The 23,319-nt window shown below is 39.3% G+C and overlaps 1 protein-coding gene across 6 annotated transcripts in view; it reads left to right on the top strand.

The window, feature by feature from the left end:
* Window positions 1-23,319, top strand: part of NBEA (neurobeachin) — a 520,018-nt gene that overhangs the window by 211,400 nt on the left and 285,299 nt on the right. For 3 of the 6 annotated variants that reach the window (XM_063429266.1, XM_063429250.1, XM_063429283.1), the window contains exons 23-28: window positions 8,447-8,664; window positions 11,143-11,296; window positions 13,009-13,032; window positions 15,993-16,173; window positions 17,831-17,961; window positions 21,049-21,156. In XM_063429266.1, coding sequence (XP_063285336.1) covers window positions 8,447-8,664; window positions 11,143-11,296; window positions 13,009-13,032; window positions 15,993-16,173; window positions 17,831-17,961; window positions 21,049-21,156 — 816 coding nt within the window. The remainder of the gene's footprint in view (window positions 1-8,446; window positions 8,665-11,142; window positions 11,297-13,008; window positions 13,033-15,992; window positions 16,174-17,830; window positions 17,962-21,048; window positions 21,157-23,319) is intronic. The other 3 variants (XM_063429275.1, XM_063429291.1, XM_063429259.1) reach the window with 2 other exon arrangements.

Raw genomic sequence — 23,319 nt, 5'->3', positions numbered from 1 at the left:
TCCACCGGATTGTTAGTGTTCATTTTACACATCATTACAGAGGTAACCAATCAGCTGCTTATCAAGGTGTTATTTCACAAAGAGGAAGCGGAGGAAAAGCTGTAGTCCATAGGAAAGCATTGAGTAATGCTTTCCTATGGGCGGTTTGAATGCGTGCGCGGCTCTTGCCACGCATGCGCATTCGGCGCTGACGTCGGCAGGAGGAGGAGAGGTCACCAGCGCCGAGAGAGCCCGTCGCTGGAGAAAGGTAAGTGGCTGAAGGGGTTTCAACCGCTTCAGCCCAGCGGGAGGGGGGCCCTGAGGGTGGGGGGAACGTAAGAACTACATAGTGCCAGGAAAACAAGTTTGTTTTCCTGGCACTATAGTGCTCCTTTAACACAAGGCACAATAAGCAGCAGCCATTCATCAGGTGTATTACTACGCAATACAAAATTAATGGTTTTGAAAAGAACAAAAACAAAATGAAATCACTGGCACATTTGGTAAATGGTACACTATAGAGGATGACATATTAGATGATGGTATGACACAGGTTCTGTTAGGAGCCATGATAAAGATTTAGTTTCATTGGATCCTAGAGGAATGGAAAAAGATGGAGTATTCCGGTAGTTGATTGAGATGAGTATATGTGTTAAAGAGGATAGGTGTGGTGATCAGATATAGTAGTTGAGATGAGTGTGTGTTAGAGGATAGGTGGGTGATCATGTGTAGTAGTTGAGATGAGTATGTGCTAAAGAGGATAGTTGTGGTGATCATGTGTAGTAGTTGAGATGAGTGTGTGTTAGAGGATAGGTGGGGTGATCATGTGTAGTAGTTGAGATGAGTATGTGTTAGAGGATAGGTGTGGTGATCATGTATAGTAGTTGAGATGAGTGTGTTAGAGGATAGGTGTGGTGATCATGTGTAGTAGTTTAGATGAGTATGTGTTAGAGCAGGGGTGCTTAAACTGCGGCCCTCCAGATGTTGCTGGACTACAACTTCCATGATTCATTGACTTACATAGATAGCCAGAGAATCATGGGAGTTGTAGTTCAGCAACATCTGGGGGGCCAGAGTTTGAGGACCCCTGTGTTAGAGGATAGATGTGGTGATCATGTATGTAGTTACACAAGTAGAGGCAGGAACTGATTAATGCATCCTGGCTGAGCAAGTCATGTAACAATGGAAGTTCCCCACGATTGAGTATGGCTCTTACATGCAGCCCATATATTTTGAAGTAATACACTAGGGGTTTTAGCTGCTAAACCAGAAATTGTACAGAATTAGACAATTTTAGGACAGAACAGGCTTCTCATACAGTGTGATGTAAGCATGAGGTGTGACAGAGAGGTATAGTGTCTCTACCAATGCTGTATTTGGTTAATCAGATTGTAACCTCTAAATTGAAGGGACATCAGTTACTTGGTAAAATAAACTATTACTGTCTCTCGTTTTGCATATGGTATTATTATTATTATTATTATTTATATAGCGCCAACAAATTCTCCAACACTGTACAATGGGTGGACTGACAAAAACGTACAGCGAAAAAGGGGTTGAGGGCCCTGCTCAATGAGCTTACATGCTAGAGGGCGTTAAACTTATCCCTTGGTAATACAGAGACCCAAAGGTGTTGATTTACTAAACAATAAATTAAAAAATTGTGTGAAATTGAAAACTGGAATGCAAAATATAGACTAAAATAGCCCACACAATTTTTTTTTTTTTTAAACTGCTGAATTCCAGAAATTTTTCATGTAGCCTCTTTTCCCATAAATGTTGAAATAGTTTTTATTTCAGTGCAATTTACTGTTAAGCGAGTAAGCCACAAAATGTTTGAGAACTGCTGTATTAGCCTGCCTTGCTTATAATGTGGACAGATACCTCCCAAGTGTAACGTTTTTTTCTGGGACATTGTTTCTTAAAGGATCACTATAGGGTCAGGAACACAAACATGTATTCCTGACCCTATAGTGCTAAACCAGAGGGCTTTCTCCCCCTTAGCCCCCCCCCCCCTATAAAAGTTTAAAACTCACCCTATTTCCAGCGCCGCGCTGCTCTGCCCGCCCCCTTTGTGACATCATCAAAATGGCTGATTTTTAGGCAATACATTGATTGGCCAAATGCCGTTTTGGCCAATCAGGACCTCTTCATAGAGATGCATTGAATCAATGCATCTCAATAAGGAAGATTCAGCTTCTCTATGCAGAGCGTGGGGATGCGAATGGCAGGGCTGCTTACTGAGGAGTGGTCCCCTCTTTGAAAAGGCTGTGTTTACATGAAAATGCCTGAAGGGAGCTATTCTACTCACCAGAACAACTACATTAAGCTGTAGTTGTTCTGGTGACTATAGTCCCTTTAATCCCAATGCTAAACCTCTTGAAACTCAGCTTTTCTGTATAAATGTATCAAATAGCTCCATCACCGAGTACACAAATACATTTACAGTAAGGTCTTTAAATTCTGCTATTTATGTTTAGGCATTAGTTGGCATAAGAAATACTTTGCACTTGTTCTAAATGACTTCACCAAATTACATGAATGGCTACCCACAGTCATGCTCTACCTAAAATTCTCTGTAATAGTCACACCATGCATCTAGCCACAGCACTAAATCTCATTTCATCATTTGAAATCCTAGGAAATAAGAACTTCAGAAAAAGCTTGGGTGACATATGATTGATCTATATAGTTTCATTCATATGCTAAGGATGTAGCATATTGCCGAGTGACACTGTCACTTCTCTGAAAGTGACACTTCATCATTCCATCGCTCCAGTAAGCTCTATTAATACTTTTACCGATGTGAACGGTGCTCAAGAGGTAAGTAGCACAAATCAACACTGCACTCCTGTACGCGCTTTTTCATTTCTTTCGACTGGGCATACCTGTGCATACATAATCAGACTAATGATAAATTCTAACGTGCTGCACACAGAGAGGCATTGTATTATTTGGGTGTGCCAAGATAGCCAGACCGCATGTATATAAAAAAAAAAAAATCCATAAACCCACTTTAACAGTTGCCCTTTAACCCCTTAAGGACCAAACTTCTGGAATAAAAGGGAATCATGACATGTCACACATGTCATGTGTCCTTAAGGGGTTAAATCAATAATAGCATTTGATAGCACTGATCAACTTCTCCGTCTGTATGAGAAATCACAGGGAGCTTTCATTTGACCTTATCAAGTTCATTTGAACCTGATTTCCGAACAGATTAATGAAATAATTTGGGCAACTTTTCCAGCCCTTGCATGTCATTCCTCTGGCATTTTGTAAGTCACAATGCATGTGTAATTCCTTTTCTTGATATAGAGGATTAATGCCCCCTTTGCTTTTGATGCATACTCTTGTGTCTATCAACTCTTCGCAGACCATTGCTTACATTCAGTAAAGTTTTTATTATTCATAGGATTCACTGGTGGAATTTTAGGATTGCTACTGTGGTGCATACAACTAGCTCCATTACAATGCGTGCAAAAAAGGAAAACCATTTTCCTGGAGCACAAGGTGGAAGAGTCACCTGTCCTACAAGAACTAGCTATAGGGTAGTGATGCATCCCTGGTCGTAAGGTTAGACGCTAACTATGTCTACAGCATTCTCATTAGGAGATGAGATGTTCAGCGTGGCTGTCTTGGAAACTTCCAATCGTGAATACATATGCTGCTTAAAGATAACAGAAATAAAAAGTAGATGCTTAGATGCATTTTCATTTTTCATCATTTTTATTTAAAGTACAGGGGAACCTCGGAACTCGAACGTTCCCATTCTCGAACAATTCGGAAGTAGAACTAAAACTTCTTGTAAATAATGTCTCGGTATGCAAACGATCCTCAGTACCCGAACATATCACGCGGCATTCACAGAGTGACACAACTGTGGAGAAGCATGGGATACAAGTGTGAGATGAGGAAATAAGGGAAGATGGACTATGTAAAGGGATATAAGGGAAGGAAAACAAGAGGGTTGAAGGACACAAGTAAAGGGTGAAGGTATATGGACAGAATTACTATGCAAGGAGAAGGATACCAGAGGACAAAGGGACACGAGTAAGGGAAGAGGGACTATGGATATAAGGATACAAGCAGAGGAAAAAAGGGTATTAGATATTTTGAACATGATACAGCCATTTTAAATGCTTTTGTATGTAATGCCAGAATATCAGTTACCTATCCCCATCCATGTAATTTTGGGGTTCTGGAACGGATTAAACAAATTTACATTAATTCCTATGGGAAATGTTTAATTTGTTTCTCGAACAAATCGGAACTCGAACAGCCGTCTGGAACGGATTAAGTTCGAGTTCCAAGGTTCCACTGTAGTGCTATAAGCTGGAGTTACACATGATGCTGTAATTAATAAATACAAAATAAATAGTGTTTACTGTAAATATCTTGGATTTGCTGCAGCCAGCTCTGCTAAGACTAGTAAATATATCCCATAAACACTTTTTGTTTCCCAGCCTTAGTTTATGGAACTGAACTTTAGCCTGGCAGCCGTTTCATACGTGAAAACATTTAATGAAGCAGCCAAGTGAACCTTTACCATAAAAGTACAATAATATGGAGGTTTGGATTCAGGTATTTCATATATGGCATCTTTCCCATTTCTATTTTCTTGGATCTGGTATTCTTGGTAGTAGAGGTGTCATTAACTAAAGGAAATGTAAACAAATAGTGATCGTGTTTATTTCCCATGTGTCAGAAGGGGTTTGTATAGGTGTGAAGGTATAAATCTCCTCGCCGCCTCATTGTGTGTCGCTAGACGAGCGTGAAATTAGACAGGTAATTATTACAGCTGTTTATGTTATCCTTTCTAAGAGACTTTTAGCTCACAGGCATTTTACTTTCATTACGTTATCCTTGGAACACAACTCGGGAAGTCTTTATGCCTGTTGGCAATCATTAATATTAATCGCTCCTAAACCTCAACCCACAATGACGCCTTCGATATCCGTTCCCTGAACTCACAATGCAGTGTTCAACTGTAAGGATAGAGCTATGGGGGTGGGGGCATTCATAACTCTTGGCACTCCTAGCAAGTCTAGCAGGGGATTTATGTAGATCAGTCCGAAGAACCAGATGCAAAATAAACAAACAGCCATTATTGCACGGTTAATGGATCCGGGAGCCGTAAGGCCCAGGTTTGGGAAATAAGCCAAAATGTGTTAATAACGGAGACCAATGTAAAAAGGCTCATTACAAAGAGCATATTGTTTATAAAACACAATTATGCCGTATACATTTTTTTTTTTTTTTTTAATTCTTTATTTTGTTTGTGCATGAAGAGTTACAAGCATATATCAAGTGCCACAACAGCACGCATGGATTAAGCACCAGTATTGACAATGTGGTACTCAAAAGAAACTGCACTTTTTTTTTTTTTTTGTACGTGGTAACAATCTAGTAACAATTTTGACAAGTAGTAGAATTTATGCTAAAACATTATGCTAAAACAGTTAGCGCGTCTGTGATTCAAGCTAAATTCAAACACAATATTTATGAGGTGCAATAAAAAGATAATCGCAGGCGTGGTATATTTGCTTATAGTCTCCTACATAACATATAATGGAGTGATCACCTGGAGAGCAGGGATACTAGGCATAATCTACAGGCTTATACTACTGGAACCAGTCGCATAGTTAAGCATTTCTGTGATTGCAAGAAATTCCTCTGTACCCATCGAAGTTATGTAGTGCAAGACCTGAGCTGTTGCCATTACAGGTAGACTGTGAGGTCGCTTGTCTGGTCTGTTTATGTCGCTTTATAAGAGTGAGTAGGTCTAATGCAGGTTCTAACCCGGTGTGGGCTACCCCCTTTATATAGGCTAGGTGGTTATTAGTACTCAGCTGAAGACCCCAGGTCGATTAAGTAGGTGAGTAGACTGATGTTCACCTGTGTTAAAAGCTTATCTAAGAAGGATTACACAGGTAAGTCAGTAGTGGAGGTTAACTCCTGTGGCTAACATTCCAGTTATCCGGACTAAAGTAAAGCAAAGCAAAGGCTTAACATATGTAACAGAAACAGGATATTCATACTCTGAACTAAAGCACTGTACCGACATTTCTTGCTAAAACAAGCGAGCATTTTGTGGGCAATTTAAACAGAGAGGCTAGGAAACCTGTGGGTATGTGTTCAAGGTTGCCTATTTGTAGCATTTTTAAAGTAAGCAAGATAATGCAGACGCTTGTGATGCATGGTATGCAAAATGTACGGGTGTAGTTAGCCAGATCTAGCATTCATGTACAAACAGTTCCTGTCGGCTCTAGAAAGCAGAAAAAGCAAGCTAATGTATACAGCTCAATCTATATTTTAGAGACCGTTGGTTATAAAATAATAAAATAATAAGCAAGAAAGTACTTATTTAGTTCTGCTCTGCCGACCGAAGTGGTGGCAGGGAGAGAGGCTACCGCAAACCTTCACCCTACGCCACTGGTGTGCTGGAGCAGGTAGTCCATGCAGTGACTTATCATATTGCTTTTAATCCGGTCATCTGTGATGGGGACCCGAGGTGAGGCAGGATGCTGTGGGCTTTTGGATCTTAGTATGTCCAAATGGTGATGATGGGAGTAGCAGTCCCAGGGATCCGTGAATCTAATCTTGCGCCTTCTTTCCGCCCCTGTCTGCCGTGATGAGCGGGTCTGCTGTTTACTTAACGGTGAGCATAAGAGTGTTGACCGATAAACAGTCCGGGGTGTGCCGGTCTGCTGGTTCAGGGAATTGGCTGGCAACAGTCGGCTTGGGTGCTGGAGCTGTCGCCTTAATTGGGCTTTTTCCCGCTTGTGTTTGCGTGGAGGGGGATTCCCGCCAAAATGGCGTCGTGTTGCCGGGCGAATCCATGCTGCCACCTCCTGTATCGCCCTCATGTAGGCCGGTCTCTGAGTGTGAAGCGTGGTCCACAGGCTGGCACAAATCCTGTCAAAGAACACCCCTATGTGCTGGGGTGGCGTGTTGAGTATGCGGTTCCTGTTAGACCGTGCTTGCGCCGCCATCTTGATCAGGGCCTGGTTGCTTCTCCTCTTTTCAGTCGTTGTCTCTCGTGCTAGTCGTGATGTGGGGGTGATCGTCCCCAGCGGGGACCGGGATGACCCCCGCCGGTCCAGAGGGGGGGGGGTTGGAGGTGAGCACTGTATGGGTATCACCTGCGAGGTTACCATCCAGGAGAGCGGCCGCCTCTCCCTGGCTCGATCGCGGTTAGGCCTCAGGTCGGAATTGTGGGGGCCCGATGGGGTACGGGTGTGTGTCTGACATCAAAACGATTCCCTGGGCCTCCCCCAATCAGTAGGCACCTTCTCAGCAGTGAGTGAGCGATGAATCGGGGTATATCCCCCGTTTTAGTCGTCGGTGTGCAGGAGCACTCGTGGAGCACGTCCACCCTGCTAGGAAGCTAGGCTCCGCCCCCCATGCCGTATACATTTGAGATCTGATTTACTATATTTTTTTTTGTTGTTTTTTTTTAGCAGAACCCCTAAAATAAAATGCAGGAATTGCTTTTGTTATTTTCCATTAAAATGCATTTACACTGTAAGGGACACATGCAGGTGACAAAATTAAGTAATATATAAGTAGATTAGATATATTTTATGCCATCTCTATATACTATCTGCTATTTAGAAATTACAATTTGCAAGTCAAGACATTGATGATCTCTAAATTAATTTATTTATCAACATTTAGAGCGTTCAATAAAAAATGTCATGTGATGTTCATGTTGGAATCCGGACTGCAGACTCACTTAATGGGCTCAATGTAGGGTCCCTGTGAGAAAGCTTATAGTATTCTTTATTTGTAATTCCATACTTGACCTCCATTGATTATCCATCTCTGTGATAGTGGGCTGTATTCATGCTCATACGTTGGGGAGTACAGTATATATCTTACGCTGTCAGTATGCACATTGATTCAACTCAAAAATCCTTCTGGATCCAACATTGCTCATGAGAAAGGATATCATAAATACTCTTTCAAATGTGTTGTGGGTTTTTTCTGACAATTGCCCTGAGACAGATAACATACACTGACAGAAAAGAGAACGGGACGATTTGTGCTTTTAAAATGTATTGTACAAATCTAGAGATCTCCTCGAAATAAATTTCTTTTTTCCCTTCTTTTGTAATATTATTCAGTGTGTCTTGTTTAGTGTTGGACAAATGTATTCAATCGCTGCTTTATTTATGGCCTTTTTTTATGCCCTTTCCAGAGGGAAAAAAAACCTTTTGGAATGCTTTTTAGTTATCTGTATTAATAGATATTTTGTACATACAAACACTTTATGGAGTTTATTCACTAAATTGCAATCGAAAATGGCAGTATTTCGGCTAAACTAAATTTTACCAGTTCCGCTATCTTTGCCTAAACGTTGCCATTCGGAGTTCCGTTTGCTACATATTAAGTGTTTCGTGAAATGTGATATTACTCATGTAGCAATTTGTTACTGTGAATTAAATTGTTTCTACAATTTTAGGCTGTCCAAGGGCGATCAATGAGCCAGCATGAACGAGATCTGCGTGTTGATTTGGGATTCCGAGGAATGCCGATGACAGAGGAGCAGCGTCGGCAGTTCAGTCCTGGGCCGCGTACTACAATGTTCCGCATCCCTGAGTTCAAGTGGTCTCCGATGCATCAGCGATTGCTGACTGATTTGTTATTCGCACTAGAAACTGATGTGCATGTTTGGAGAAGGTATTATTCATAAATTTTCACTATACCAATAACCATACAACTACACTTGAACTATTGCATACATTCAAGTTGCTCATGTAAAGTGGATCATTTTCCACTGGCATATTATTTATATGTAACATTAAAACCTTTGCAGAACCCAAGAAGATAATTTATTATGAATGTATTTTTACAGTTCTACTCGAAAAAAAAAGAAAGAAAAGAGAAAAAAAAAGTGACACTGTCTAGTTAAATGAAAGGTCAGACACTCAAACATTCTTAGAACGTGCGCGCTTTAATAGAACATCAAGTACAAAGTGACAACGTTTTGGCCAGCTATGGCCTTCCACTTGACTTTGGGATTTACAAACAATAGGTCGGGTGTTCCTACTTACTTCTGGCATACTGCAGGAACCAAGGTGCAGTCCCTCTTTTAAACTATGTGGGGGGAAAAAACATAACTCTGTTGACTATGGTATTAAAATATGTCTTGCATAATTATCCATAGGATTACAATATCATACAAATAATAATGTTCTTGTCTACCATAGCTGTACTAACGCTCAGAGATGAGTGGGAGTGCGCAAATCCTGCCATATCTTTCTCCAGTTATACCCCATCTATAATATTTTAGATGTTACGAATTCTTGTAAAAGGGTAGTGGGTTAAGCTGCAAAATCAAGGCTCATCATGGTGATAAACTTATGTTTTTGGAAGTATGCATCTAGTTGCTGTTTAAACATCTGTACAGACTCTGATAACACCACTTCTACAGGCAGATAATTCCACATCCTTTTTGTTCTTAATTGAAAAAACAAAACAAAAAAATAAAACCCTGTCCTTTTCCTTAGAAAAAAAAATCCTTTCTTCCAGTCTAAACACATGACCTGTTTGGGAATAGATTTCCAGACATTGGTTTGTATTTGCCCCGGATATATTTGTATAATCTTACTATATACCCTCTGAGGCACCGATTTTCTAAACTAAAGAGATTTAAATTGGTTAACCTTTCTTTATAGCTAAAATGCTCCATTCCTTTTAATTGTGTAGCCTGCCTCTACACTTTTTCTAGTTCCATAATATCCTTCTTTAGAACGGGTGCCCCAAATTGCACAGCATATCCAAGATGTGGTCTTACCAGTGAGTTATAAAGAGGCAACATGATATTCTCATCCCGAGAATTAATGCCCATTTTCTACATGCCTATGCCTTATTGGCCTTAACCAATGCTGATTGGCATTGCATATTGTTGCCTTGTTTGTTGTCTATAACAATTCCCAAATCCTTCTCGTGTGTTGTTATCCCTAATTCACTACCATTTAGGGTGTAAGTTGCTTGTGCATTCTGTAGCTTAAAGTACATAACATTGTATTTTTCTACATTACTATTCATCTGCCATTTAAATGCTCAGTCCCCCAGTCATATGCATGTCCTCCAAGAGGCTGAACTCCCTGTGTAACAGTTAAAGAAAACCTCCCTGCACATGCTACAGGAGTATGTTGCTGGAGATAGGCTCACTGGAATTATTGAGCATTATTCTACATAATTTTGGAAGAAGCCCTATTTCTTTTCACTGGTAACAGGGTTATTTACACATCATTGAGCTGGCTGTAGCCTAACTGCATAATAATGCAGGACTACCAGTACCTTAGAATAGATATCTTGCTATGATCCATTAAGGTGTTCAGATCTCCTCTGTCTTGTCCATCATGGTTTGTCACGTCTTAGCACAAGGTTTGTGAGTGTCTTCTGTATGCGTATATCTTATACCATGTGGTACTAGGATTCTGATGGAAGTCATATCATACCATGCCATTCACAATTCGCCACGATTTACAAAAGGCTGCTGCCTTCTTCATCTTGGAAATTGTGTTGAATGATTCCCCAAGTTGAGTTAATCAGGAGCAGCACATTTTCTCCAACTTTAGCTAATCAAGAAGTTATTGCCCAAATCGAACAAATAATCCAGTTTTCACAAAGCAGGCTAAATAAGGACCAACACGTTTTTCCTCCCTACACGTTTTTCCTCCCTACACGTTTTTCCTCCCTACACGTTTTTCCTCCCTACACGTTTTTCCTCCCTACACGTTTTTCCTCCCTACACGTTTTTCCTCCCCATCCCTATTAAAGTCAATTCGGGGAAAATTAGGATTTTCCAAGGATTAGAGAAAAATTAAACAAAAAGTTTTTAATTGACAAAAAGAAACTTTTTTTTAGATTTCTCTTCTCTCCTTCTAATATCTGCACGTATATATGTTAGTACATTTTCGGAAATAGATTTGTCTAAAGAATATAAAATGATTGGTGAGATTGAGAAACCCCAATGAGCTATTTTAGTTAAAGCACTGCACAGCGATGTATAGGTATGTAAGGTTAATATCTACAGATAGTAATACCAGGCGGAGGATATAGAGCTCCAGTGAAGTACCTTGATTCTTACCATGTCCTTGTTAGCCCTTATTTCCACTTACTCTTATTTATTTATTCTTTATTCTCCAGCCATTCAACCAAGTCGGTCATGGATTTTGTCAATAGCAATGAAAACATCATATTCGTGCATAACACTATTCACCTGATTTCCCAAATGGTTGACAATATCATTATAGCGTGTGGAGGAATATTGCCTTTGTTGTCTGCAGCCACTTCCCCGACTGTAAGTACAATGTTTCCCTCTAGTGGTTACTTGACATACTGACATTTTTTTTGTTTTATGTGTAGAATTTATGAATGCATTTTAAAAAAAATATATAGGTTTAACCTATTTTTCTGCTACTGTTAATAAATTAATACCGGAATTTTATTGCTGTGGGTGTTATCAGGATTGCATCTGTACCTATTACTGGAATAATTAATTTTCATGTTTTAATGTTGTATTTAAAAAAATAAAATAAAAAATCCCAATGTACCATCAAAATATAAAAGGGCTAGTATGTTGTGCTATTGTCCCAGATAACTAAATCTGCTAGGTAAATGTATCTTTGTTTATTACAGCTTCTGTTCAAAAATCTATTGTGATAATATGGGTTTATTTGTAGTCTTACATTATCCTATATTATAATTTAACTCTTTAAGTAGCATAACAATATTCAGGTAATTCCCTTTCACACATTGGCCAGCTCTCTCGTACTCTTAGTTCTTGTTGCAGCAGTCTAAGTGATGGTCTTTTAAATCAGTTATCTAAAACGACCAAGAGTACAGGTCTTATTCATGTCCCTGGTGATTTGGAATTGGGTAATCCCCAATAATATCACAGGTGGTCTGTGTGAGACCTGGTTTTAAAGTGAGCTTTAGAAGAGAACACGTAATCGGTGCTATTGCCTCTTTCACCTGCTCTGATGGGAACCACAGGGTTGTGTGGTTCCTATTGGAGACTGGTAATGCATGTTCCGATTTTCCTTTTCGTTTATGGCATTTCCACATCTGTTAAGACAGAATTACCACAACTCCTCACTTACATTATATAGCCATTTGTAATTCTATTAACAGCAGCACAGAAAACTCTTTATCTGCTAAACAATAGGTGAACTAACATGAATGTGTGTGTGATAAGGAGAAACATATAGCTGTTACCTCCTCTTTAAATAGTATACTTGGAGACAGATGTGTAGTGCCTGCCCATCAAATTGTGCTGCAAAATCTTGCATACGTTTTTTGGTAGAGTTCATTAATTTTTTCAAGTCTGTTGTCTGTTCTTTAGTGACAACAAACACCTTCAAGCGAGTACATATTACAATAAGCCATCAGCTTATGGTGTCTAGACTATGTTGATTCGTCGCACGTTCATGCAACTGCTTCCTTACGTAGCTCTCACAAACCACGCTTTCTCTTTGGTGCACTCTAAGCATCTAAGCATCATCTAAATGCAGAGTGCCATACACACCTTTCGCTTTTGGCGTATGTTTTTGTTTATCTATTCCAGAGGCCTAGATGTGTCTTCATAAAAAATAAAAAATAAAATAAAATTGTTAGTAATAAGTTAATCATAATCATATAATCATAAGTTACGGATTAAAAAGAAAAATTAAAATAAATAAATAAAATACTTACGAGTTGCCATGGTACATTTCTCACTTTAAAATATAGGTTTTAAATGTGGTAGATTTATTAAATAACATTTTTAAGGAGGATCCTTCAAATATTTTGTTTTAATAAGTGCACCGCAGTGTGATTGATGGTCCCTTTTGTTAGCCGTTCTACAGAAAGCAATATTGTTGATGGTTCATGTTAATAGACATCATATAGTAGAGGTACTGTTTATTCTCATCCAATTGTTTTTATCTGCCTTTGCATTTTATTTTGATTTTAATACTTTTCTTTTTCTTGTACTGTTGTGATCTGTTGTCTGTTTGTCTATTTCATGTCCAGGGTTCTAAGGTTAGTATATCAGATGTAAGTTTTCGTTTTTAGTTTTTCAATTTTTACTTCTTGTCTGTTTTTATACCCTTTACGAGAATGTATTTTCTCTTTGAAGCATGTACACTCGTAGTATGTTTAAACAAAGAAAAATATGATTTCAAAGTATACATACAATCATTTTGTTGTATTATTTAAATCAGAACATCTTACATCTTCAGCCATTCAATTCGAATGCCCACAATCAGGTTGCAGAGTGCATTGCCCATATTTTGTTTTCTTTTTCTGTTTAGAAGCTTGTTGCACTCCTCGAAGTAGCCTGAAAAGACCACAACAAGAGTCAGAGGTCTTAGAACTATCAAACTACAGACCAGCGATGGCTAACATTTGGCACTCTGCTCTTGGGTTTGGTCAGCCAGTTAGTGCAAGAAGCTATCACAGGCGCACAGAGTGATATGGCTATCACAGGCCCACAGAGTGATATGGCTATCACAGGCCCACAGAGTGTGTGTGTGTTTGCATTAGAATATACAGTAAAGGGACCCAATGTCAGATTATTCTTATTGAAAAGAAACCATTAAATTGTAACTTCGTTGGCAGCCTATTCAGAGGTGTCCTCTAAGTTTTGGGACCCTTGAAATATTGAGTAAGATTTATCAAAAGTGTAGAGTTCTGAAAATAACAGTGCAAAAATAATCATAATGGCAATCACCATGGAAACCAGTGAAACTATCACACTCGTTCTGTTGGCGATTGCTCCCCTTTACAACACAGCACTTCTACAAATCTCCCCAATTTCCACTGGAAACACAATAAAAGTTGTCCCAGGTAGCCAAGTCAAGAAGAAGATTTTGCCACGTTGAGAGAGTATCTCCCTATTAGTTTTCTTTAAAATATTATTGTTTTGCTATTCTCACTTCCCTAAAGTATGGCTATGTAAGATCTTAGTAGATCCATAAATACCACATCATTGCAGTGATGATCTCACTAATCACAATTCCTGTAAATACTTTGGTGTTTATTAAATTTAACCCCGACTAGTTAACTTGATAGTGTAACCAGATTGGAGAATCTTGGCTCTGTCTTTCCTGCTTATGAAGTGTTAAAGGGGACATTATTATATATATTATTATATAGCCACCCAGGCATATGTTCCTGAAGGAGCTCGAGCACAGAATTATTCACTAAACCTTGCATTATCAGGAATTCACCAAAGGGTTTTTTTTTTTGTTTTTTTTTACTTTTAGTTCAAAATAACCAAATTTGGAACAATTTCCATGTCTATTGTGTTTCTGGCTGGACAATTTCTTAATGAGTTCTCAACAAGTCACAGTTTAATGAATAACCCTGTCCATGGTTCTGTTGGTTCTCATGTTGATTACGCCACTTTTAGCATGCTTCCGTGCTTCGATAGTCACAGCACTTTTTTTCTTCTCCCCGAGTGCTCCATCTACCAGCAGTAATGTAGTGAGTGTAGTGCATTTGGGTTGAATCATGTATACTTCAAAAAGATGAGTGCTTCTGGCACAATCTCTATGCATCCATATACTTGCACACAAGCACGCTAATGACTATTTTAGTCATAAATCTTGTTTGAGTATTGCCACATGATCACAGTTGGGTGTGCTAGTGCCAGATCACATAAAAACTAGTTATACTAAATACAAAAACTAGTTTTCCAGAATATAGAGTAGCAGAATGGGAAAAAAAATGGAATTAAAGATGCACAAAACTTTGACAAGAAGTATTTCTGAGGAGAGACAAGTTAAATACAGTGCAGTCCCGGATACATTTTAAAGCATTTAAATAACACCCCAATAGAACATAGTTCTCTGTAGATATCCACAGATCATTGCATTCCGAGCCTGCTCTGTGCTCTTTTCCAAATATATATAATGGATGTAGGCTTTAGAGCTGGCAAACCTGGGGTATTGTAATGAGCATTACAAAATGTTCTAGAACACATTGTGATTTCTTACTTATCAGTTTCACAGTGTTCAATGACCTGTTCTCAGACTGTGTATCACTAAGGTAGAGGGGTGGCTGGCAAACAAGGCCAGTCAGCATCTATAGCCATATAAACGCCAGCAATTACACTTAACTCTCATGGTGCCAGGGGGAAAATGCATCTAACACACGCTGGTACACTAAGGGTTAATCATCAAAAGATTAAATGAAAGACCGCGCCTGACTCTTCAAATTAATTTTTAGTTTGTTTGTAAATTTCTGACAGTGAATATATATCAATCAACTGGAAATACCGTTGATTACTCATTGATGTTTGGTTGAGTGTATATAACACTTGGCTTGCCACAAGGGGGAGCTTGTGCGCATTACAAAAGATGCAGGTCGAGGTGATAGCGAGATTTTCATGTGGTTTTAGTTGCAGAAGGCAGGGTTTGAGATTTGGTGCATGTTAAAGGATTGGTCAGGAACTACACACAATCATTTGCAATTATTGTAATATAGAGCAGGGAGCCACCTGCTGAACGGCATTAGATTATCATTGTCCGTGAGATGCTCTACACCATTGTTTTCTAATCCACTAACTGTCTAATCTTCCTTGTTCGTTCACTTTGTAAGTGGGCTCATTGTGTGTTTTACATTTGCCTGAATTGATAGCTGTGTTGCATGTTTTACCTTTTCAGTATCCGTACTACCCAAAGGGTAGGGAAAAGTAAATACAGCTTGATCTCTTCCAATTTGTGCATCTATGTGGCATTTTCAAATGAACCAATGTTTGCTCCAACTCACACAGTTTGTCTGCTCATTAAAAAACCAGCATAAAATATGTATCTGTGCATATTTGGTGTCCTCACATTAATGAGTTCTGTCTTCAGCCTTCGGCTTTGTACTTGACATTGTTGCCAAGTCTAGCGTGTTCTTTTCTGTCTCTTAACATGACATTAGTATCTACTTGTGATCATGTTATTGCAATCTCTGCGTCATGCAATTTGTTCTAATGTTCTCTCTGTCTTTTTCTCTCCATCAAAAAGACGGAGTTGGAGAACATTGAAGTAACGCAAGGGATGTCATCGGAAACGGCGGTCACTTTCCTTAGTCGGCTCATGGCCATGGTGGACGTTCTGGTCTTTGCCAGCTCTCTGAATTTCAGTGAGATAGAAGCGGAGAAGAACATGTCTTCTGGTGGCTTAATGCGCCAGTGTCTGAGGCTTGGTAAGTGGATTCTGGAATGGACAGATGGTCTCTTTATATGCATGGATTGCAGCCTTCTGCTAATCTCCGTATTACTTACTGTGATAGGGGAGGTTTGTAGAACTCTCCAACACCCCCACAGGAATACAGCTAGTCACTGAACTATCAGTAGCTGCTGACCCACTTACAGATGTGGGAAGATATTGTATTTTTATAAACCACCTGCTAAGTCTTTCTCACTTTGCGCAGCATGCAGTGTGTGAATTCATAACTCTGCGATTTTAGAGCTATCAAAAAGGTTATATACACACATATCTTGTCTTGGCTGTGTGCGTAGGGTCATCATCAAAAAATATGAAAAACAGAGAAAAAGAAACTGCTCTGACTCCTTCCACTGTAGCTATGTCTATATTGAAACAAGTCACTTTCTACCTTTCATACTTTGTCAAATGTAACCTTATTAATACTACTGACTGGCTTGTTACTTTACCCAGTGGACCAATGGCTCCTTTCCCCACCCATTCTGTGTGCAGCCACAGCTGTCTTTCTACACCACTCGTGGTAACTGGATAGTGTAACTGTGCCCAAAGCAATCTGCGATATAGAGTTGATAATTTAGTTAAAGATTCCGCACCATAGGGCTGTATAACAACTTTTGGAGTGACAATAAAATGTATTGCACGAGAAGATGATTTACATAGCCAGAAAGGAAACCTAGTGGGTGGTGATCTCCAGTACCTGCAGTAGTAGGTTCAATTCCCGGCTGGTCAGTTCAGCCTTACATTAGCCCAAGACTGGTAAAATGAGTTGTATAATGATAACATCTAGCCCTTTGAACAGTGATGGAGAAACTATGGCACAGGCCTCTCTGTTGGCATGAGAGCCCTAAGATTCCACGATGCGGGTACTCTGGGGAACAGCACTACCATAGGGGCGGCACAGGCAGCCACCTTGGGGCACATCGGTAAAGAGGCACAGTGTGACAGGATGATGCGGTCCCTACAAAATCAGCAATATAGTAACTTTAAAAAATGATTACCTTGTGCAGACCTTATTAATCGCTCTTTTGCGATTTCAGTGCTTGGTGAGGGCGTCAACACAGCCGTTGGGATTTCTAGCCTGTGCTTCTGACATCTTTTCTTAGAACCAGACCAGATGGAACAATTAATATGGTCGGCAACATTAGTTTATTATTACCTCCAATGACCACCAGAGATTTATTATTAACCCTCACTGATCAGAAGAGAATCACTAGCACCCACTGGGCCACCAGGTTTTGTTTTGTTTTTATTAACCCTCACTGGACCACCAGGGAAAATTAGGAGAGAGGCAAAACATTTTTCTTTTTTATTCTAATAATGTAGTTAAAATAAACACCCAGTATACATGTCACATACAGCCCAACGTCTGTTTTCATGTTTCATTCCAGTGTTGGCACCTTGAGAAAGTTACTTTGGTTTCCAGTTGCGAATTGGGCATTCAAACTGAAAAAGGTTCACTGCCCTAGGGCATACTTGGGAACTAGTGAAATCCTAAATATATTTAATTAAATACTTTGATACTTTCTGTTATTAATTATTTTCTAATCACATGCTTCTCATATGTGCTAATTGTGCTATTAAATGTGGATGGATTTTGAGAAATAAGTATAAACCGATTTTGATTAAACCTCTTTTAGTTTGTTGTGTAGCTGTGAGAAACTGCCTGGAATGTCGACAGAGGCAAAGAGAGAGAGCAACCAAGGGCTCCATGTCCAACACTAAAGTCCAGGACAACTTGCAGAATGTGTCGGCTTCTTCTGCAACAAAGGTAAATAATTGTTTCTGACAGATTGCTCCCAGGAATTTGCAGGATCTCTATTGTTTCAGCCTAAAATGTGCATTCCTTTGTTTATTCTAGACAATCCTTGTTTTAGTGAAGAGGCTCAGAACTTTTAGCCCTTGTGTGGCACCTCAAATGGGTCCACATGTTATTTCAGTGGGTCCCCACTGATGGCAATAGGCCTGTCCTATTCATCAGATCCCCGGCAAATACCCAGAATACATTGTTGTTTACTGTAGCCGAAACCTCTCTTTTATGGGTAGAGTCTAAAAAAGATATTTTGTGAAAATTAATTTTAATGCTAATTATATTATTTTACAAAATGAGTTACAGAATGCATTTTCCAATTAAATAATTGCCATGCTGATGCAATTCAGGTTGGAAAGAAAGAGTTTAAGAACTAGTTGTTTAGCCCCTTAAGGACCAAACTTATTGAATAAAAGGGAATCAAGACATGTCACACATGTCATGTGTCCTTAAGGGGTTAAACCACAGAGACGGCATGGCTGAATTCAGAGCAGAGTGCCTGCTGTATACCGCCTGGAATTGTAATATGGTTTGCTGTGTTTTTTGTTAGTTTTTTTTCTTATTTTATTTAAACTTTTTTATTTTTACACCAGGTTTCTTTTAATTTTTTTAAATTCTTTATTTTTAGTAGTGTGTTATGTTCACAGATAGACAGAAACTTGTCAAGAGAGAGCAATATACAGTGTCTTAAGAGATTGTGTTACACATGTAGAGATTGCTGCACTTTTTGTTGGTATATTAAATTAACATATACATGTAAGCAAAATGTCAGTAGATAAACTTAGCCTAACTACCCTGGCTGTGTGGTACTGGGAATTGTGAGCTGTTTGGGGTTAGGGAAGGTGCCTCTTTTCCTGGAAGATAAACCTGCAGAGCATGCACTGCCCACAGTGTTCATAAGAGGCTATCACCCACTAGTGCAGGGGTTCTCAACCTTGTCCTCAAGGACCCCCTACCAGTCCAGGGTTTAGGGATTACCTGGGTGTGTCTAAGGTGTTTTTTCTTCCCTTTTTCTAAACACCTTAGACACACCCAGGTAATCCCTAAACCCTGGACTGGTAGGGGGTCCTTGAGGACAAGGTTGAGAACCCCCTGCACTAGGACAACATTGTAGGCTTATGGCAAGTAATGTGAGTGATTTGCTGTGGTTTTAGGGTGAATCAAGGTGTTATCAATCTAGCTATCTATGGAGAACTTGGCTCCTCCTTGCTCTAGAGCTGGGGGAAGGAGGGGAAGAGTGCTATAGCTAATAGAGACGTGTGAGGAAGCACAGTGTTTGATAGCTGCAAGGCAATGAAGAAAGGTGCGTTGTCAAAGGTTAACAAAATGGAATTACGTCTGGTTCTTGTGGGACTGATTGAATTTGCAGGGATAAAGCTTTTAAACACCGGTAAGGGATGAAATTAAATCCTAGAAAAACACTACTGTAATGATCTGACTTTTCTATCAAAAACACACAGATTAAAACTCAAGCCAGCTGGGAGGCTTGCAGCCCCACGATTCCACTGTGACATAGTGCTTGGGTTACACTAATGCAAGCCATTCTTTTCACGGGGAATGATGCATTCTGCACATTTACAGGTCCAGCACATTGCTCAGTCATGACGTGTATTCTTGTTTTAGTTCCATTTCAGTGGTGGGAGCAAACCTGGTTTGCAGTAGGATTAAAACGCGAAACCCACTAATAAGTAGTCCTTGTCGTCAGTACAATATAAAAAGGCCGATTTATTTTATTCTATTGGTATTATTTAGTATTTATAAAGTGCCAGCAAATTCCACCATACCATACCATCAGGGATAAAGAAATGGATGCACAATCATATTGGTGTGTTTCTAATTCTACTTAACAGCATAATGGCCAATAGATGATTATTAAATCTTTTATTTTTTTTAAAAAAAAAATTTCACTGTTTTTTTTATTTTTTTTATTGAATAGTTCAAGCATTAACCACACAAATGGGCAAAGACAGATATGAGCTACATGTATTGTGTACAGTGAACTCGAGTTACAGATATGTGTGCTGGGAAGAGTGCATTGTCCAACTTTTTTTTTCTTTTTCTTTATAGAGTCAAGAGTATGGTATTTATGCCACGATTTAAATTTTTAATAGAAATAGGATTTTAAAAGAGGGTAAGCAATACGTCGGCATGTAAAGATGTAGTTTGATTGGTGAAATAGTTCTCCGTAACAACCTTTGATCTTTAAGAGACCATTTACAGTTCTGTCAATAATAAGCATCATAATATGGGGATACAACATTAAAACGCATTTGTATGGGGATATTACATTAAAATGCAAGAAGCAAAATTAGAGGAACACTAACGTCACCGGAACAACTACATCTTAATGTAGTTGTTCTGGTGAGTATAGTCAGTCCCTGTAGGCTTTTTGCTGTAAACACGGTCTTTTCAGAGGAAAGGCAGTGTTTACATTACTACCTAGGAACACCTCCAGTGACCTTCAGTGTCTCCACATTCTGCATGGAGACGCTGAACTTTTCCCATAAACATGCATTGATTCAATGCATCTCTATGAGTAGATGCTGATTGGCGAGGACTAAGTTTGGCCCTGCCCCTGGCCCACCTCCTTGGTTGACATAATCAGAATTAATGATTGCAGTCTATCTAATGTATTTCTATGGGGCAGCATTGTAATTGTCAGAGATCATAAAGTTTGATGTCAGCCAAAGAGGCGGATCGGGGTGGGGCTAGCGCCGGCAAACTGGAATAAAGGTGAGTAAAATACATTTTTAATTGGAATAAAGGTGGGGTGCAGCCACCTAAATAGTTATATTAACACTACAGGGTCAGGAATACATGTTTGTGTTCCTTTAAATAATAGAACAGGGAGCCCATAGTATAACTAGATCGGTATCTTAGGAACAAATCCAGAAACCTGGAAGGTGTTTTTAGTGTTCTGAAGCTAGCCCTACAAAACCTAGCACTGGCAGCGTAGGAATTCCCTCTTCCATAACATGATCATTTAAGAGTGTGTTTTTCTTCTCTGTGAGCTGTGATAACAATATATTGTTTTCATTATCATTTCAGCCCCCAGTAGACAATGTTCCTGGCAATATTTCGCCAATTAAGGACCCAGATCGACTTCTTCAAGATGTTGATATTAATCGCCTGCGAGCAGTAGTTTTCAGAGATGTGGTGAGTGTTTCTATTGTCTGCTAACATAAATGTATTCATTGAAAATGCTTCTGTATTCGTACATGCCCCAGGACCTGCAATCTCATATTAAAAAGGTGGACTGAACACAAGAAAATATAAATTTAGATGTTTTAATCCATTCTGCGATAACGATTTTTTTTGTTTTTTTTTATTCCTGATGATAAGAGTATGCCTCACCCTGAAATGAATAATAATTTTGAATTCTTTAACCAAAGAGGATACATTTAGTGACATATAGTTGCAGGAATATTATTCAAGTCCTAAAATAAATTTATTTTAGAGTCCAATTGCAAACTCTTTTACAACGGCTTGCACTTACGACCAGTGGTAAGTGCGAACCGTCGTGGGGATTTCCTGCTCTGGTGCGTTCGTCTATGTTCGGGAAACTTCCCCGAACATAAACGAATGCATCAGAGCAGGGAACCCCTCTAATCTATGTTCTGGGAAATCTCCCCAAACATAGATCTAAAGGAATTTCCTGCTCTGGTGCGCATGTCTATGTTCGGGGAAACGTCCTGAACCTAGACGAACGCACCAGAGCAGGAAATCCATAGGAACGGAACTCGGTCAGTAAGTGAGGAGTGTCTGTATAACCATTTGCTATATGCACATGCATAATTCAGTAAGCAGTTTAAGATGTTGATGGATACCGTTCATCTGATTTTCTTTTTTTTTTTCCATTTTTTTTTTTCTTCTTTACTCCCAAGTCTTTTAGCCTTTTCTCCTCGTTTACAACATTTATTTCTTCTAATACTACATTGTATATGCAGCTGCAAGCAGACTCCTCCTACATGGAGTTAGATGTCCCAATCAGGATTCTGGCTCATGGGGACTGATATTAAGCCATAATCTCCTGTCCAGCACAGGTTAATGGTTATAAATCTCCTCACTGGTACAATCTACACAGATCTTTATAAGGCTAAGGTCACTCAGCTTTATTAAAACATGACATTTTCTTGCTATTGTAGGGAGACAGAGTTCCGATATGAATTCTGAGTGATGTACTCAGTTCATTGACGCTGGGTACATTGATGATATTCTAAACCCATTGCACCCACCATTATAAAATTATCTCCAGAAAGCTGGTCCATAACCCTGGACTTTTGTACATTTCTGGACTTTCGAGGTGTTTGCCATCCCAAACCAGGTTAAAACTGACATGATCAATAAAAAAATAGACCTTTTTTTATCGTTTTTTAAAAGCCTGCTCTATACTATACATCTCTGCACTGTATATTATAGCAGTGAATTTCTACTTGCCAGGGATGATTTTTTACTTGCCAGTGGTTAGTGGGTGAAACAATATTAGTTATTTCATGTACATAATTTATAATTTGCTGCTGCTGGACACTTTAGGGCTAGTTCGCTGCTTTCAACAATCATCTCTGATGGCCCATTTTTAATGCTGTGGGGGAAACCAATATGGCTCACTCTTAGAAGATTTAGGGGACAACAAGACCTGTAAGACAGGGCAATTGCAAGAGGGCTGGCCTGGAGCCCCGACTGAACTCCTGAAAATCCCTGTAAAAATAGAAATCTGCAAATAAAGTAATATTAACTTTCTCTATATTACAATGTGTAATACAAATAAAGAAATAACAAATCCAATTACAGATTTACCAGTAAACCCTTCTACTGTTCCTCTCAGTTATGTATTTGCAAACAATGTAATTATGTGATAATTTACGGTGCCATGGGGTTATTAAATTCACCCTTGGGCATCTAACAATGCCCCTCTTGTAAATTTAAAGTGGCTCTGTCTCCTCCTGGTGGCTTTGCATATTTTGGCCCTGATGATGACTGCTTTCCTGGCAGTGCAGTAGCAGTAGCCTGGGGAGGTAGATTTTACTAACCTTCACAGCTAGCGCCACTTTGATCTGGTGCATCCTCTTCAGCTCCTGACGCTTCATCTACCAGGAGCCCATGTCAGTGGTGTACTCTTGTGCATGATTCCATAAACAAAGCCTTTCCCCCTAGTTTGCCTCTTTGCTTTGTTAATATTATTTAAGTGTTCATTCTGTTTGGTTAGATTTTTCAATTTGATCACAGAAAATGAGTTCTGCTTTTATCGAAGATTGAATGCATTTTTTTCTCCTGGCCACTAGAAGGCGCTGTAGATCTGCAATACTTCATTCATAGCAG

Source organism: Pelobates fuscus, chromosome 1, assembly GCF_036172605.1.
Source record: "Pelobates fuscus isolate aPelFus1 chromosome 1, aPelFus1.pri, whole genome shotgun sequence".
NCBI lineage: Eukaryota > Metazoa > Chordata > Amphibia > Anura > Pelobatidae > Pelobates > Pelobates fuscus.
Note: the sequence above shows the minus strand (reverse complement) of the source record. Positions and strands in the feature narration are given on the sequence as shown.